This window comes from Delphinus delphis, chromosome 7, assembly GCF_949987515.2.
Source record: "Delphinus delphis chromosome 7, mDelDel1.2, whole genome shotgun sequence".
NCBI lineage: Eukaryota > Metazoa > Chordata > Mammalia > Artiodactyla > Delphinidae > Delphinus > Delphinus delphis.
The window spans coordinates 4,632,420-4,648,127 of NC_082689.1; the positions used below are offsets into that span (position 1 = coordinate 4,632,420).

Below are 15,708 nucleotides of genomic sequence, written 5' to 3' on the forward strand. Positions count from 1 at the left end.
TATAATTGGTGTTAGTTACATTTCAATTCCTAATTTATACATAGCGGGGTTGATAAAGAATTACATTATAACAAAATTAGCCAGAATAATTAGCATAGTATATATGCTACTGATTAAACACCCAGCAGATAGCTTGGTAATTAAGATCAGCGAGCGCCGTATTTTGAGGCTTTGTCATCTTATTATCTGCCTAACAAGTGCTTCCTCTTTAGCTCCCTTCTGATTTGAAGTTTGATAGCAATCTCTAATAATCCTCAGTTTATTTCTTTAAATTACCGTACCCAAATTCCGATCATTTTCCTGCGGTCACTACCCTCCCTCTCTTTGTATCGACACAAACGTGCTGGTGTCAGATTTCCTTCTAAACGTAAAGGCATCTGATGCTACAAGGCATTTGTGCTTGGAAATTCAGGTTCAAAATCTCTTTCAAAACCCATCATTCTTTGGCTGAAAGAAAGAACCAGAGGCCAACCACACGCTCTGCAAGTTAGTCAAACGTCTGAATACAGATCTATAGAGTTCATACCTCCTTTCTAGGCAGAGCCCCATTGCCAGCAATTCCAGGAATGTGTCCACCAGGGTCCAACAGCAGCCCCTCAAGTGGCCCTGGCTGCTTGCTCACTGATGACCCTAGCCCGTGATGCCACTGCTCCGTATTCGGGGAGTCTGGGGTCAGCTGCTGCCCTTGCAACACACAGTGAGATTTTGTCATGGAAGACAAGAGTTCAACTACCAAAGAACAGAAAGCTTGGGGGCTGACTCACATTCTTTTCACAGGCAGAGCTGTGTCTGCTGCATCTCTTTAGACTGAAACCAGAACGTGTCCATGGTTTTAAAGGCAGAGTGAACACACCTGCATCAACCAGGAATACTTTTAGCTGCAAGTCACAGAAAACACATGAATAGTACTTAAGGAATAAAGGCAAGAAGTCTGGCAGTTGGCGGCCTGGAGCTGGGGCAAAGGTTCAGAAATGTCATCAAGGAACCATCCGTCTCGCCCCCTCTTTCTGTCCCACTCACCTGAGTATGTCGAGCCTTCATTTCATGTCCATCACCTCATGGCTGTAAGTTGGCTGCCACAGCTCCACACATTATGTCCGTGTTCAAGGAAAGAAGAAAGGGAAAGGAAAAAAGTGCCAACCGCTACTTCCCCTTTCAATCAGAAGAGCAAAGAACTTCCCAGATGCACCAGAGCAGACCATGCCTGCCCTCACTGGCCAGAACGGGGTTGCAAGGGAAACTAATTCTAGAGTAGCTAACAAGGAGACTAGGGCGGAAGTTACTGACTTAGATAAACATGATTCATCACCAGGGACCAGGCACACGGTCACAACAAAGAAAACCCAGGGTCTCTTAGGTAGGAGGAAGGAGAACAAATATTAAGTAGTAACTTCAGGGCTGGCTCCTCAAATGCAGATGCAGACATTTCGGGAAAAGCATCAGTGTATGGAACAGAAGCTGCAAAATCATGCGGAGGAGCTGAGAGGAGAGGAGTGTATTATTCAGGGTTCTCCAGAGAAACAGAACCAAGAGGATGTGTGTGCATATATATATATATTCTTAAAATAAAGGTATATATGATTTATTTTAAGAAATCAACTCACGCAATTGTCACAACCAGCAAGTCCAAAACCTGCATGTAGGCCAGCAGGCTGAAGACCCAGGAAGAATTGCAGTTCTAATTCAAAGGCCGTCTGCTGGCAGTATTCCATCTCACTTGGGGGACATCAGTCTTTGTTCTAGGAAGGCCGTCAACTGATTGGATGAGGCCCACCCACATTATGGAGGGTCATCGGTTTTCCTCAAAGTCCACCAAATTAAACATCATCATCTCATTAAAAAAAAAAAAAAAAGAACTTCACAGGAGCATCCAGTATATGTTTGACCAGGTATCCGGGCAGTGTGGCCCAGCCAGATTCACACATAAAATTAACCATCACACAGGGAGACAAGACAAAGTAAGAAAGGGAAGAGGTAGCAAGACTGGGACACAAGGTGAAGAGGGCTCTATAAAAGCTATGTGATATATATACATATATATGTATAACTGAATCACTTCGCTGTACACCAGAATATAACACAACACTATAAATCAACTATACTTCAATTTAAAACTTATTTTTAATTTTTCAAATTTTAAACTTTAAAAAAATAAATCTATGTGAGGAAAGAGGAGAGATGTCATTGAAGGGCACAAACTTGCAACCAGCAGGTAAATAAGTCCTGCAGATCTAATGCACAGTATAGTGTCTATAGACAACAATATTGTATTATGAACAGCAAACTTTCTAAGACATGAAGAAAAGTTCATTATCCCACCACAAAAAAAGAAGTCATAACTCTGCAACATGACAGAGGTGTTAGCTAACAATGGCAACCATGTTACAATATATAAATGCATCAACTCAACATGCTGTGCACCTCAAACTTACATGTATATGTTATATGTTCAATGTATTTCAATTTTAATATATCCAAAAATTAATTTTTAAGCTAAACGGCATAGCCTGGGCCCCTCAGGTCATTACAGCATACAGGCGCTGCTGGAGCAGCCGTGTTTTGTGCCCAGGTTCAGGTGGGGAGATACAGGACCACTAGAGACAGAGGTTATGGAAAAAAAGTCCACTACCCCCAGGAGTGCATAGAAACCAACATGAGTGCTTTGCACTTCCACGGGGCACGGAATTGGGTGCTTTAAGCCAAAGTTAGCAGCCTTAAGAAGTACAGAGGCTGCTGCTGATACTTCGGTTACTTTCTGGTTCACTTATGTGATGCTTTCGTCTTCTCGAGACCAGCCAGTCCATCCTGAATTTGGAAACCAAAGATTTCCCTGCATTCTCAATTTCAAGGCATGTCCAATTTATAGTCAACCAGGCTCTCTTTTTAGATGAAGTGAAGGAATACGTGGTGTAGAACGTTACAGTATGTTCCTTTCAACAGAAAAAAGGTTGCAAGCCCAGGCTCGGGAAAAGGATTTTAAGGTTTCAGGACAGAGTCTCACTTTGATAAAAGAAGATGTTGATCGGCAGTACCGACAAGAGATTTTTTTTTTAAAAACGCTGTCCCCTCGGCTTCTCCCACTCACAGACAGGTCTACTGCCCCCCTGTCTAGAATGATCCTTAAGTGAGGCCTTGGGGAGATTAATTCCCATCTCCCTCTGAGGAACGGGGTGGGGAGGACTGCTGGCGGGTGGCCGTTCCCAGGGCTGTAACCGGAGCCACGTTTCTTCTATTTATAGACATGCCCGCAGCCCTCTCCGCCCAGCTGCTGACTTTGGACTCAGTTGGGAAGCAGAGCAGTTTGGTCAACACACAAACGACATCACAATGTCCATCTCTGATTGCCTTCCCGATTACCCGGTCAAGTCGGATTTCGTAAATAGACTGAAGTCAGCCCTGGAAGCCAGGGATGAGGCGACAGTGAGGGATTTGATCTGTACTGAAGTTCGGCACGTGGACGCCGTGATAGAACTGGCCAACGACGACTGGATGAAGGACCCCTCGGCCCAGCTGCCCCCCGGGGTGCTCCTAGGTAACTGCGATGAATCCGCTGCTTCCCCATCGTGTGCACAGGGTGGGGTGGGGAACATTCGGGGGTGGAAGGGCAAATGGTTGAAAAAGGCGAATGATACGTGCCCAGCTGTATGATTCGTATTTATATACTTTTATATACATACGCACTGTGCGTATATACGTATACTGTATATATACATGTACCTAGTATATATCTGTATATATATACATAGTATATGTCATAGTATATATATATCATAGTATACACATATTTACTGTATTTACTATACAGTACATAGTAAATATACATATACTATGTAAATATATACACAGTAAATATGTATATATGTACTATGATATATAGATCTATACTATGATCTACACTATGTGTCTATATATATACACATACACACACATATATATACACACAGTATGTTACATAGGCAACAACTAAAGTGCAATATACAAAAAATTTAAAAAGAGAAAAATTAAACCGTGGCACCGTCATCCCGACCCAGCACCTCTTTTCGTTTCTCCACTTTTCTCCAAGCTAGTCTATTTGCATGTGTAAATTTCCTCTCCTTATAACCGTGTGGTAGATAATAAGTTTGTGTCCTGTTCTGTTGAGTTAATACACCTAAAGTACTTTCCATATTGCTACATGTCTTCTTAATTTCAATCACCTATTGAGGTGATTAATGACAAAATACTTAAACCAAACGCCTGCAAGAGGGGGCTGTGTGTTTACATCTTTACTACTATCAGTAATGCTATAATTAGTGTCTATATTAGCATTCATATGCTTTTTTCTTATTCAGCGTTCTGTCCTTAGGATAAATTCTTAGGAGCTGTATTACTGGGACAAGGATAACAAATGTTCCAAATTGTTTTCTGAAATGATTTCTATTCCTCCTGATAGCGAGTGTGTGTCACATCACACCCTGAACATTATGGGCAGTTAATATTCATATTTAAATCTCCAGTTTAGTAAGTGCACCCTGGTCATTCTCCACTGCCTGCTCGTCCATCCTTTTATGTTTGTTTTTTAACATCTTTATTGGAATATAATTGCTTTACAATGTTGTGTTAGTTTCTGCTGTATAACAAGGTGAATCAGCTATATGTATACACGTATCCCCCTATTCCTTCCCTCTTGTGTCTCCCTCCCACCCTCCCTATCCCACCCCTCTAGGTGGTCACAAAGCACCGAGCTGGTCTCCCTGTGCTATGCAGCTGCTTCCCACTAGCCATCCATTTTATATTTGGTAGTGTATATATGTCCATGCCACTCTCTCACTTCGTCCCAGCTTCCCCTTCCCCCCAACCTTTCTTTACTGCTCAGAACCAAGTCTTATCTGTAGGGTTTGGGTTTTCTTTGTAGACCTTTTTACATGTGGGCCCTTGTCTAGTCAGGTCCTTGGGCAATATCTCCTCATTTCTTTATACCTTTTTGGTCATTTTGTAGGTCTCCTTCACATAACATGTGTATAATCCCGTTGTCATATTTGCTGAAAATGATATCCCTGACCACAGCTTAACTGTTCACTGCATCGTGCTAATTCTAGCTTGTCAGATGTGCCCTCCACAACGTTAGTCTTGACTCCTAAGGAATGTTCAGGGCTCCCCTCCCCCCACTAGACAGACTCCTTCCCCATACATGTGAGTGCATGCACACGCGCGTACCACTGCACACACAAGGCACAAACACACACGTGCACAAACACATGCTCACACACCCAGGAAGGACACCAAAAGGGAACGTGCCTGGGACGTTGGTGCTGGCGAGTGGAGCTTTAATGTGATGAAGGGACAGATCAGAGACTGGAACTTCTAAGGGGGTCTACTCCCCTGTGATGTGGGTGCACCCCCGGTGCTGTCTCTCACTGGTGGTGTAAACAAGCTGCGGAAGGCTTTAGGGAGAAACCGGCTCCTGCTTCTTCTTTTCCTTGGTTTTCCTAATATCTGGGGCGCCGATCAGGGTGAGGCCCCAGGAGGCATGAGCCCAGAGAGCACCACACCTCTCTTCAGACCTTAGCTCTGCCTGCATGGGCAGGGGTCCTCACCGAGACAGCACCTGGTACACGCAGCAATCCAGGAGCCTGCCCTGGGGTGCGGAGGGGACTTTGAAATCCTAAACTGCGCTTTGGCCGGGAGTGTTGAGCTCTGCATTTTGCATGTGCACTCCAGACCCACCCTGCCCCCTGCCCAGTGCCTGCCCATGAGGTGCTCTTATGAGTCACATCATCCTGGCCCACGCTCTCTGACCCCCATTGGGTGTAGCTAACGCAAGGTGCTGCAAGGAGCGGGGAGGGGAGGGTATTTGCTCTGGGGACCCCTCCCTGCCAGATCATCGCTGCGATTTGGCTTCACCATTGGGCTGAAGGCTCAGCTCCTGCGTGGCACCTCCTACCTCCCTCCTTGCCCCTTCAGACACAGGGAGGGGGGCTCCCACGGTGGCCCTGGGGACCCCAGCTGGCTTCCCTGGCCCTGCCCGCCTTTGCTACGCCCTGGAGTTGCGTCGTCTGCTTTCTGCTGGGATTCTGACTGGAGCAAGTGCCCACTCATCACAGCCCCTTTTACAAGCCCATCCCAGCAGGTTGGGGATTTGTGTATTTGGAGCCCCTGAGTTAAAATATCATTTCTTGTCCTTTAACAACAGCCCTAATCTGTTCTTTAGATTCATTTATTAAATAGCATAAGTGTTTTCACAGTAGGACACGTCATCAGTGTTACACATTAATATAAATTACAGGTAACATCTTACTATTTTAAATGAACTACGTGAAAAGCTAATGATGTGATAATATTTTTCTTTCAGTATTAATAACATATTTTTTATTAATCCAAGATAAAAATCTAGTCTTTCCAACAAAAACTAAAATAAAATATCATTTCTTTTCACATTACTAATTGCCCTGCACCGTCTTTACTGTCCCCACCACTTTACTAAACACTTGAAACCAATGAAATCTGTGTTAAGAGTGTCCCGTTCCCTCCCACGAAGAACCTGTATGTTCTAAATCGTATCGTGTCTACTTCTCCCTGCCGAACGGCGCAATTCAGGACGAGAACAAGTCGATGCTGCTGACATCTTGTCAGGACTTGGGCTTGTTCTGGGTTGTTTTTGTTTCGGGATGATGGTAACTGAATGATTAAGCCTGTGACCTCAGGACACATACTGTTGCCAATGATTTTATTGCAGGGGAAGCAGGCTGGGCTTGAAACCGGGGTAGAGATGCAGCACGCTCACACCTGCATTGGGGGGCCGCCTCTCTGGCTAACATGTGAGAGTAGGATTTGAAGGAAACAAGAAAGTTTAGGAAACAAGATCTAGTTAGGAGGTGATTGAAGGCAGTCACCCAGGTGAGAGATGACAGGGTCTAAACCAAGAGAGTGGGGTACACACAGAGATAAAGGCGAGAAATGACAAAGCTGAGAAATGATGGGAAGGGGTTGGGGGTGAGGAGAGGATAGTGCCACCGATCCAGACAGAAATCAGGGGGCTCTGTGACTGTGACAAAGTTTGAGCCTTTGCTGTGAGCCTGGCAGTAACGAGGGGAGGATAGAAACAGGAATAACACACAGGACTGCCTCCCAGGAGTTCAGAATCCAGCCTGTGTCATCACAGGTAGGCTATCAGGTGCTTCAAGTAGCCTTGGAGTGAGACGCTCCAGAGGGAAGCTTGGGCTCTGCCACCAACGAGCTGTGTGACCTCAGGGAAGTCACTTTCCCTCTCTGAGCCAGTGCCTTTACTTATTAACTAGTTCTTGAGATTCCATTAGTGATTCCCAAGCAGAGGTCCCTGAGCAAAGCTCCACGGGGGAGGTGCCCGGAGAACCACGCTGTCAGAGAATACGCAAGGGCAGGTTAAAGGCTGGCTGTGGCTTCACCACCACCAGGGGGACAGGTGGCTTGCAGATGCGCCTTGGGCAACGCTGGCTCAGATCACTGTTGAGGCCCCTTCCATCTCCAGGCTTCTCTGAGGCCGTGATCCCAAAGTCTCCCTGTCTCAGCCCAAAATGGAGCGAGGCCTCCTTTCTCCTGAGTACGGGAGTGAATGGGCTCGTTCTCGGGGGGTAATTGTGAGTCATGGGGGAACAGCCCTGAGAGAAGCAAGAGCTGTTTGCATTCAGACATACACGTGGGGTCTTTAGAACGTGTGAAGAGGGGTCAGAACTTGTAGCAGCACCTTGAAGGGCAGCCCACATTGGGAATGGATACTGGAATTTCAGTCCTCCTGAGGAGGAAGGTGAAGATGAAAGGATGATGATGACCAAGAAGACAGGGCCGGGCCCGGCGAGGGGCAGGGGCTGCAGGTGCCCACCCCGGCCAGGAGAAGGCAGGGCCGAAGGTCAGGTTGAAAAGGCTTTTTGGGGAAAGGGGAGGAAGAGTTGTCCATCCCAAGGACAACGCTTGTTCAAAGAACTCTGAGTATTGTTCACAAGATGACAATTTGCAAAACTAAGAAGAAGAAAAGTGGGCTTCCCTGGTGGCACAGTGGTTGAGAGTCCGTCTGCCGATTCAGGGGACGCGGGTTCGTGCCCCAGTCTGGGAAGATCCCACGTGCCGCGGAACAGCTGGGCCCGTGAGCCATGGCCGCTGAGCCTGCATGTCCGGAGCCTGTGCTCCGCAACGGGAGAGGCCACAACAGTGAGGGGCCCGCGTACCGCAAAAAAAAAAAAAAAAAAAGAAAAGTAACAATTCTTTCTGCTTGTCAACATAAATATACAAGGACCTTGCTTCTCTCAGTGAGATCTCCATGCTTGTGTGTGAGCTTATTACTCCCACCAAATAGAGCAGAAAAAAATTATTATTTATTTATCTGCAGCCATGTCACATCACAATAAAAGCATAGGGAAAAGAGGTACCAGCCAAAAAAATGGCAGGAACGACTTGTTCTGGAGAACCCCTCAGGTATACACGGGTCCCCTTAAGGAGGGCAGAGGGCAAAGGAACTTAAAAATTCAGCCCCAGCAGGTAGTGGGTCAAAGTACGGAATGTACCCTCCCTGCCTGGCCACGAGGCAGAAGAGTGGTCCTCAATCAGGATTCCTCTAAAGACGCAACTCACCTGTGCCCTTGTGAAGCCACCTGCTCTCCTGCAAAGATGTACTTCGGATGCCCTGTGGGATGCTGGGAAGGGCATGGAGGTCTCTAACAGATGATCAGCCCTCTCCCTGCTAGTCAGACTGAGACTGGCCCGCTGTGAGGGACCCGGGAAGGAGGCCTGGGACTGGGGCACAGCAATCTCTCTCATTCTCTCCGTGTGTGTGTGTGTGTGTGTGTGTGTGTGTGTGTGTGTGTAATGAGAGGAACAGAGCTGAGGCCCCAGCTCATCCACAATCTGCTCCCCCATCTTTCCCACCTACCCCCTCCCAACAAGAACCTTCCTGCCAGGACGACACCCAAATCCCAGGGCTTGTCAGGACCTCCCCTGCCTCCTCGGTTCACCTAGGCCATGCCCTCCTTCCAGACCCCACACACGAGGGCCCCCCTGCACACCCGACCCACAGACCCACCACTTCCCTCCACAAGAGCACAAAGCCCTCAGTCTCCATCAGTTTCCGAAACACGCAACCTCGCCGGGCTAATTTTTTTTATTTATATATATTTTTTTGCGGTACGCGGGCCTCTCACTGTTGTGGCCTCTCCCGTCGCGGAGCACAGGCTCCGGACGCGCAGGCTCAGCGGCCATGGCTCACGGGCCCAGCCGCTCCACGGCACGTGGGATCTTCCCGGACCGGGGCACGAACCCGCGTCCCCGGCATCGGCAGGCGGACTCCCAACCACTGCGCCACCAGGGAAGCCCCCTCGCTGGGCTAATTTTTATACCCACTGAATATTTCATTCTCAAATATGGCCTCGTCGAGGGCAAGACCCTTGCCTGGTATCCGGAGCCTGGCTCAGGGTCTTCGCCCTGATAAGTGTTCAAACTCTGGGTGCCCTGGCTGCATGGGTTGGCCAAGCTCTTTTGCTAACATTCACCCGGGTGGACACAGACTGCGTTTCCACAGACATGACTGGGATGAGTCTTTCTGCAAAGAAAGATTCGATTCTACTTTCTGCTAAAGGCAAGTCTCTACTGTTGAATATTAGCAACAACGGCATTACTCGTCCTCGCCCCTTTGCAGTGCCTATCATCTCACTAACCAGCGAGCACACAGCAAGGGAGAAAGGGTGGCGGGGGAGGGGTGGCGAGACCCCGCTTGCCCCCCAAACACATCAACTGTACAATTTGGTAACTGGCGTAATCAAACTACTTAAGAAACAACTGATTACTAATTGCTATTATTAAGGATGTCAGCATTCCATGATTTTGCTGCTGATATCTTATGTACAAGTCAAGATGCTACTTGAATTCTTGATTGAAATAGAATACTAGAGGCATTATGGTGTGTTTGGGGTAATGGTATTTAAGCATCTGGAGGCAAGTTAAAGAAATACTAATTGGGTTTTTATTAAGAGATCTCACCCAGCAGCAAGTATAGGTGGGGAACGAGTGTGGGTGAACGTGGGATGGACATAGACCCAGTGGGTCCGTTGGCAGGATTTAACTGTTCATTCAACCAGCTTGACGCTGAGCGCACTGTGCCATCCGAGGTACACCTACTCCCTTTGTCCCTGTGTGCGGAGGGGAGCATCGCCCACGGAAAACCCAACAGCTGAACGTCAGCTGAGTAAGCACAACCCTGCCTTGGAGGACTCACATTTGAACCAATGACAAGTGTGTGTACGTTGCTGGTGTCATGGATACAGCAAGAGATTAATGGGGAGGTGACCCTGGCTCTCCCACGGGCTGAGTGGTCTTGAACCTTGAACCTGTGTGGTCAGTCCATCTCTCTGAACCCTAATTTCCTCATTTAAAAATATGGGATCAGTGGGGTCATCTCTCAGGGTGTTTCCAAAAGGGACGAACTAGGGTTCTAAGAACAACGACTTGTGTTTATGGAGATTAACAAAACCCCGCTGCCTTCACAACACCTTCAGGTGTCGTGCACCCTGGCAGAGGCCTGTGTAGACTGGGCCCCAACTTCAAAGGAACGGCTGGCTCCAGGCCAGATGGGCAGGGAAGGTATCGCCTGGTGGGAGGCTGGTTTACGAGCTCGAATCACCAAAGACCAGCAGCCTTGCACAGGGCCAGTCTTGTTCTTGTTGTTAGGAGACTAAGTCCGCAGACCAGAGCTTGTTAGCACTGGAGCCAACCGCAAGTGGGGGCAAAGATGGAGGAATCACATGCAGTGAGCACTTCTCTTAGGTATGCGTTTCCCAAGGACTATTATCTTTCCCGGCTGAGAAAAATGAGGCTCAGAGAGGGTGAGTTCCACACCTCAGATGCCACAGCCGGAGGAGGTGGAAATCCAGAGCTCTTCCTGGCACTCCTTAATGCCTGTAATTGTCCTGTGGCTGCATTATACAGATGGGGACACCAAGGCTCACATGTGTTCCCTTACTGGGCAACAGCCAGGTAGGAACAGCACACAAACCGGGTATGTTTTCTGAGTTGTAGTCAAGGGTTCTTGACACATACCCACCCAGAGATGTGTGGTAGGAAGATCCATGAAAAACGTCCCCACTGAGGCTGTGACAACCGTTCGACTTTACGTCAGACACACACACACACACACACATGCACACAACATCAATAGCATGGAGTCCATCGCTTCAAATCATTCAAATAAGAGTATTAAGAAAAAACATGGATGAATGAACGGGGCGCTCGGCTGCAGAATAAAAACAAAAATGGGAAGCAGGAGGTCAGTGATGACAGGGAAGGATGGAGAGGCAAGAGCTCTGCCGTCTCGGCTGCAGCCCTGATCAGAGCGTGTGGGGGCAGGGAGACCCTGCTCGAAGCAAAATGAAATTAAACCTTTCTAAGTACTTATAAATCAGCACCTAATGACACCATCCCACCACCAGCCGGAGCATTGCTCTTATTACTTTGATTCACAAGCCAGGAAAAGATCCGGAATTATGCACAAATTATTGTCCCATCTTCTTAATTAACGCTGATTGCAAAATTCTTGCTAAAGTCCTTGCTAACAGACTCAATTATGCGCTGCCTGAATTGATTCACCCAGATCAAGTGGAGTTTATTAGAAATACACTTTCCTACAATAACATCAGATTATCTTTGAATATAGTTAAATTATTTAGGAATAAAATGGCTCCAGCAGCATCCCTTGTTTTAGCTTCAGAAAAAATATCTCCCACCACCTAGAATGAAGATATTCCTTTGCTTTCTGCCAGACACACACCCTAGGCTCTATTTTCCCAGGAGCAGGTTGAATTGCTGTGGTGAGATGAGATATATGGCTTTGAGCTAATGGTCCAGCTTCAAAGCATATAGGCAGGAAGAAATATCCGACAGGGTCAAGTCTCAGCTCCCCCCAGTATGAACCGTCACTGCCTGTGGAACACAGTGAAATTGCAATTAGGCTAAATCAGGATATTTTCAGAATCAAAATTGAGAAACAGGCTAATAAAGACATAATGTATGCTGATGACATACTTCTATTAGCATCACTCCCCAGCACACTGGAGAGTTTTGAAAGAACAAAAAGAAACGAGGATAAGAGGGAAGAGGCTTTTCTACCTTTTTCCAGGATGATGGTGGTTCCTGCAATGGTGCACTCTGCTGAGGATAAACATTCCAAAGAAACGAATTGGAAATGGCAAATGCACTACCTATAGCCTGGTACCAAATACCAAATTCAAAAGCTGGATATTGAACAGGGTCTGGGCTTGTCCTAATCACCACATCCTGGCACATAGTAGGTGTGTAATAAATATTAATAGACCAAAAAACATATGGAGGACACAAAATCTCCTGGGTTGGCACTGGAAAGATGAACGTGTTCTTGACAGGCTGGGATGGAAAGGAAGTTATTCCAAACTGAGGGAGCAAAGGGAGCAGATGTGGAGCACACAGTCTGCACTCAGGGAAGTAGGCGCTGGCTGGAAATAGGGTGTGTTAGTCAGGGGAGAGGGAGGAATATCTGGGCAAGCACTTTGAGACTGCATTGTACTGTGTGAGGCCACAAATCCTAGACATAGGCATTTACACTTAAATGCAAAGGCAGTGAGAAGCCACTGAGCAATGGAATGAGATCATCTAATTTGGAAAAAAATGAAAAACTCCTACATATGTAGGAAGGATAGAGGTGGAGAGACTGGTGCCGGGAGTCATGGCTAGCTGCACACACCCACTCCCCCTCCTCCTTTACCAATAAAGTCCCTATGACAACACCATGTGCTGTCATAAGGTGGAGAAAAAACAACATTTCCCCACCTCCCCTGAAGCCAGGGCTGGCCTTGTTCAAGTCAATAATGGACTGAACAGCAGATCAAAGATGACGGGAGAAAGAGTCAGTGAATTTGAAAACAGATCAATAGAGAGTATCCAGTCTGAAGAACAGAAAGTAAAACGATTGAAAATAAAATGAACAGGGACTGTGGGACAATATAGAAGGTCTGACACATTCAACCAAAGTCCAAGAAAGAGGATGGAGCAGAAAAAATATTTAAAGAAATAATTACCAAACGTTTCCCAAATTGGATGAAAGATATAAACTTACAGATTCAAGAAGTTTAGCAAACCCAAAGCAGGATAGGCATCACAGGAGACAAATGTGTGCCTGGTATCTGGATGCTCTGTTGGCTGCTGTTCAGTCAAACTTGTCTTGAAAATAAAGAGCACATTTCATTGCAGTGAAGGGAGGGAAAAAAGGTATGCAGAGAAAAAGACGCAATAACAGCTTCTTATTTGTGGGTGCATGTAACTCTCCTTTTCACAAGCCTGCAGTCGTTCCCTACTGCCTACAGCAAAGGTCGGCAAACTATGACCCTAGGGCCATCTACCTGTTTTTATAAATAAAGTTTTACTGGAACACGGCCCTGCTCATTCATTTACACAGTGTCCATAGCTGCTGTCATACTACAATGGCAGAGCTGAGTAGTTGCCACAAAGACCATATAACGTACAAAACCTAAAATATCTATCTGGCACTTTACAAAAAGGTTTGGCAACCCCTGTCCAACAATGTGCAGTTGCAATTTTATAGCAGGCGTCCAAGAGTCCAAAAGATGTGCTGTGAACTAACCCACCCCACCATCTCTCCCACATCCTTCACCCACCCTGTACACCTGGGACTCTGATCAATAAAGACACGACTCATAGCTCAGTGGGGAGTAGGGGCTGCTCTGCAAAGTGTTTGCCATGAAAATTGACAGTGAACATTTAGAAACGCTGACAGCAATTTGACAATTAATATAACACCCACGTGTGTGATTACTGGACTTGTAATTATGCCCTTTTTCCATTTTATTCTTTCCTGTAATTAATTTTAATTGTATTTTGAAAGAGAATCACTCTGTGACAAACTGGGACCAAAAAAAAAAAAACATCCTTGGTCCTTCACCTGATGTGGTTGAGAAACCCTGGTCCGAACCAGGCCTCAGTGATACCCCCAGGCCCTCTCTCCCCTCTTGGCCTTGGGGCAGGCCTTCTCTGATCTCCTGTCTTCACGTGCTCTGACAACATGCCCACCCGTCCTTCCAGGTGGCCCAGGAGCCTCGGGGTTCACAGTTGGGTGCCGTTTGCCTTGCAGGGTATTTGCTGGGGATCCACACCTTCGAGGGGGAGGGGAGAAAGAGGGATTGGCCGGTGACCCAGGCCCTGCCATGCCTCGGCCAGCCCCAAGGGGAGCTTTGGAGCTGATCCACGTATCATGGTTTTCCCACATGGGGTCACAGTGGCAGGACCTGTCTACCGGTACCCATCAGTCACTGGATCTGCCACGTCGAGAAGCGTATTCTGGAGTGAGACGCCTCTCTACCCAGAAGGAGCACACAGCTGGGGCAACAAGTCCTCCCTAACAGTGGGGTCTGGGCAGCACACCTCTGTGTCCACCAAAGGTCTTGGCCCTGCCGTGCACCTTGGCTCTGATCCCTCAGACCTACTCTCTGCGGCTTGCATCTTCCCCAGATCCCCGCCCTGCTCTCCCGAGCGCCCACCTTCCAGACTGCACCCTGGGCCCCACCAACACAGCCCTGAGGCCAGGGACACCTGTCTGCCTTTTGCTCAGAATAAAGGGACACTCATCCCCCACCACAGGCCAAGAGGAGGAGACAGACACCCTCAGGGGCCATGAGCCATCTTTTCCTTCAGTTCCCTCTGTGCTTAGCTCAGATGCCACCTTCGGAGAAAGCCCGTCCTACCCCTACTTCCTGTCACTCTGACACCTTACCTGATGCGTTCTCATCTTCACACCTGTACCCCTATCGATCAGTGATCTCACTCCACTTGCCAGCTAACAGCCTCCTTGTCTGTCTCTCCCACAAAGTGTAACCCTCCTTAAAGGCAAGGATTTCTACTCTGAGTCTCCACAGGCCTCTAGTACCTGAAAAATGCCCCTTATGTGTACACTCACTACAGAATAATTCCAAATGGTATAGAAATGTACCCTTCCACCTGCAAACTCTGAAAATACCAGTTTCACTAAACACTTCCAAAACTTGATTTTTTAAAAACCTTTCACAACTGGATGGGTAAAAAAGATGTTTTCTTTTAACTTGTGTTTCTAATTAGTAAAAATGGACATTGTGTATATGTTTAGTGGTCATTTCTATTTCTTATCATGCTCTTTTCCTATTTTTCTGTTGGAAATTCAAAGTTCGCATTCTTTGCAAACCGAAACATAAGGACAATGAACTTTAAGTGCAACAGACACCACTGGGCTCGCTTTGGTCTGTGCACACTTGCAAAGTAACCAAAGGACTCCACCAGAAGCAACCCCCCTCCTCAACTACAGGACCAGTAAACTTCTCATTTCTCGAAGGGAAGTAAAGGATGATAGGGCATAACCGTCGGACCGAACCAACTTCAGGAGAGAAGTATTTTGCTCCCCGTGTGAGATTCATAAAAAACAATCAGTCTGAACAAGCAATTTGTCTCAAGAGGCAGGAGCTGCAATTTTATCATGTAATTAAATCCCCATGACAGTTGTAAAGAAACTTCGTCACCTTTATCAGGGAGAACTTCAATGAGATGCTTTCCAGCTCCATCACCAGAGTCCATAAGTGTCCTTCCAGGGCTGTTTACTCGTGGCTGTGCCTGCCGAGGTCCGGGCTGCCCCACCTCCCGCTCAGCCACAGAGGTGGGCAGTGCTCAAGGGCACCTTTGCTTCTGAGCTCCCGG

General features: G+C 47.1%; 1 protein-coding gene across 1 annotated transcript in view; it reads left to right on the forward strand.

Annotated features, from left to right (window-relative positions):
- Window positions 1-3,327: 3,327 nt before the first annotated feature.
- ASB18 (ankyrin repeat and SOCS box containing 18) overlaps window positions 3,328-15,708 on the forward strand; it is a 63,561-nt gene continuing 51,180 nt past the window's right edge. Inside the window, exon 1 of the mRNA XM_060015465.1 lies at window positions 3,328-3,532. Within this exon, the coding sequence (XP_059871448.1) occupies window positions 3,328-3,532 (205 nt within the window). The remainder of the gene's footprint in view (window positions 3,533-15,708) is intronic.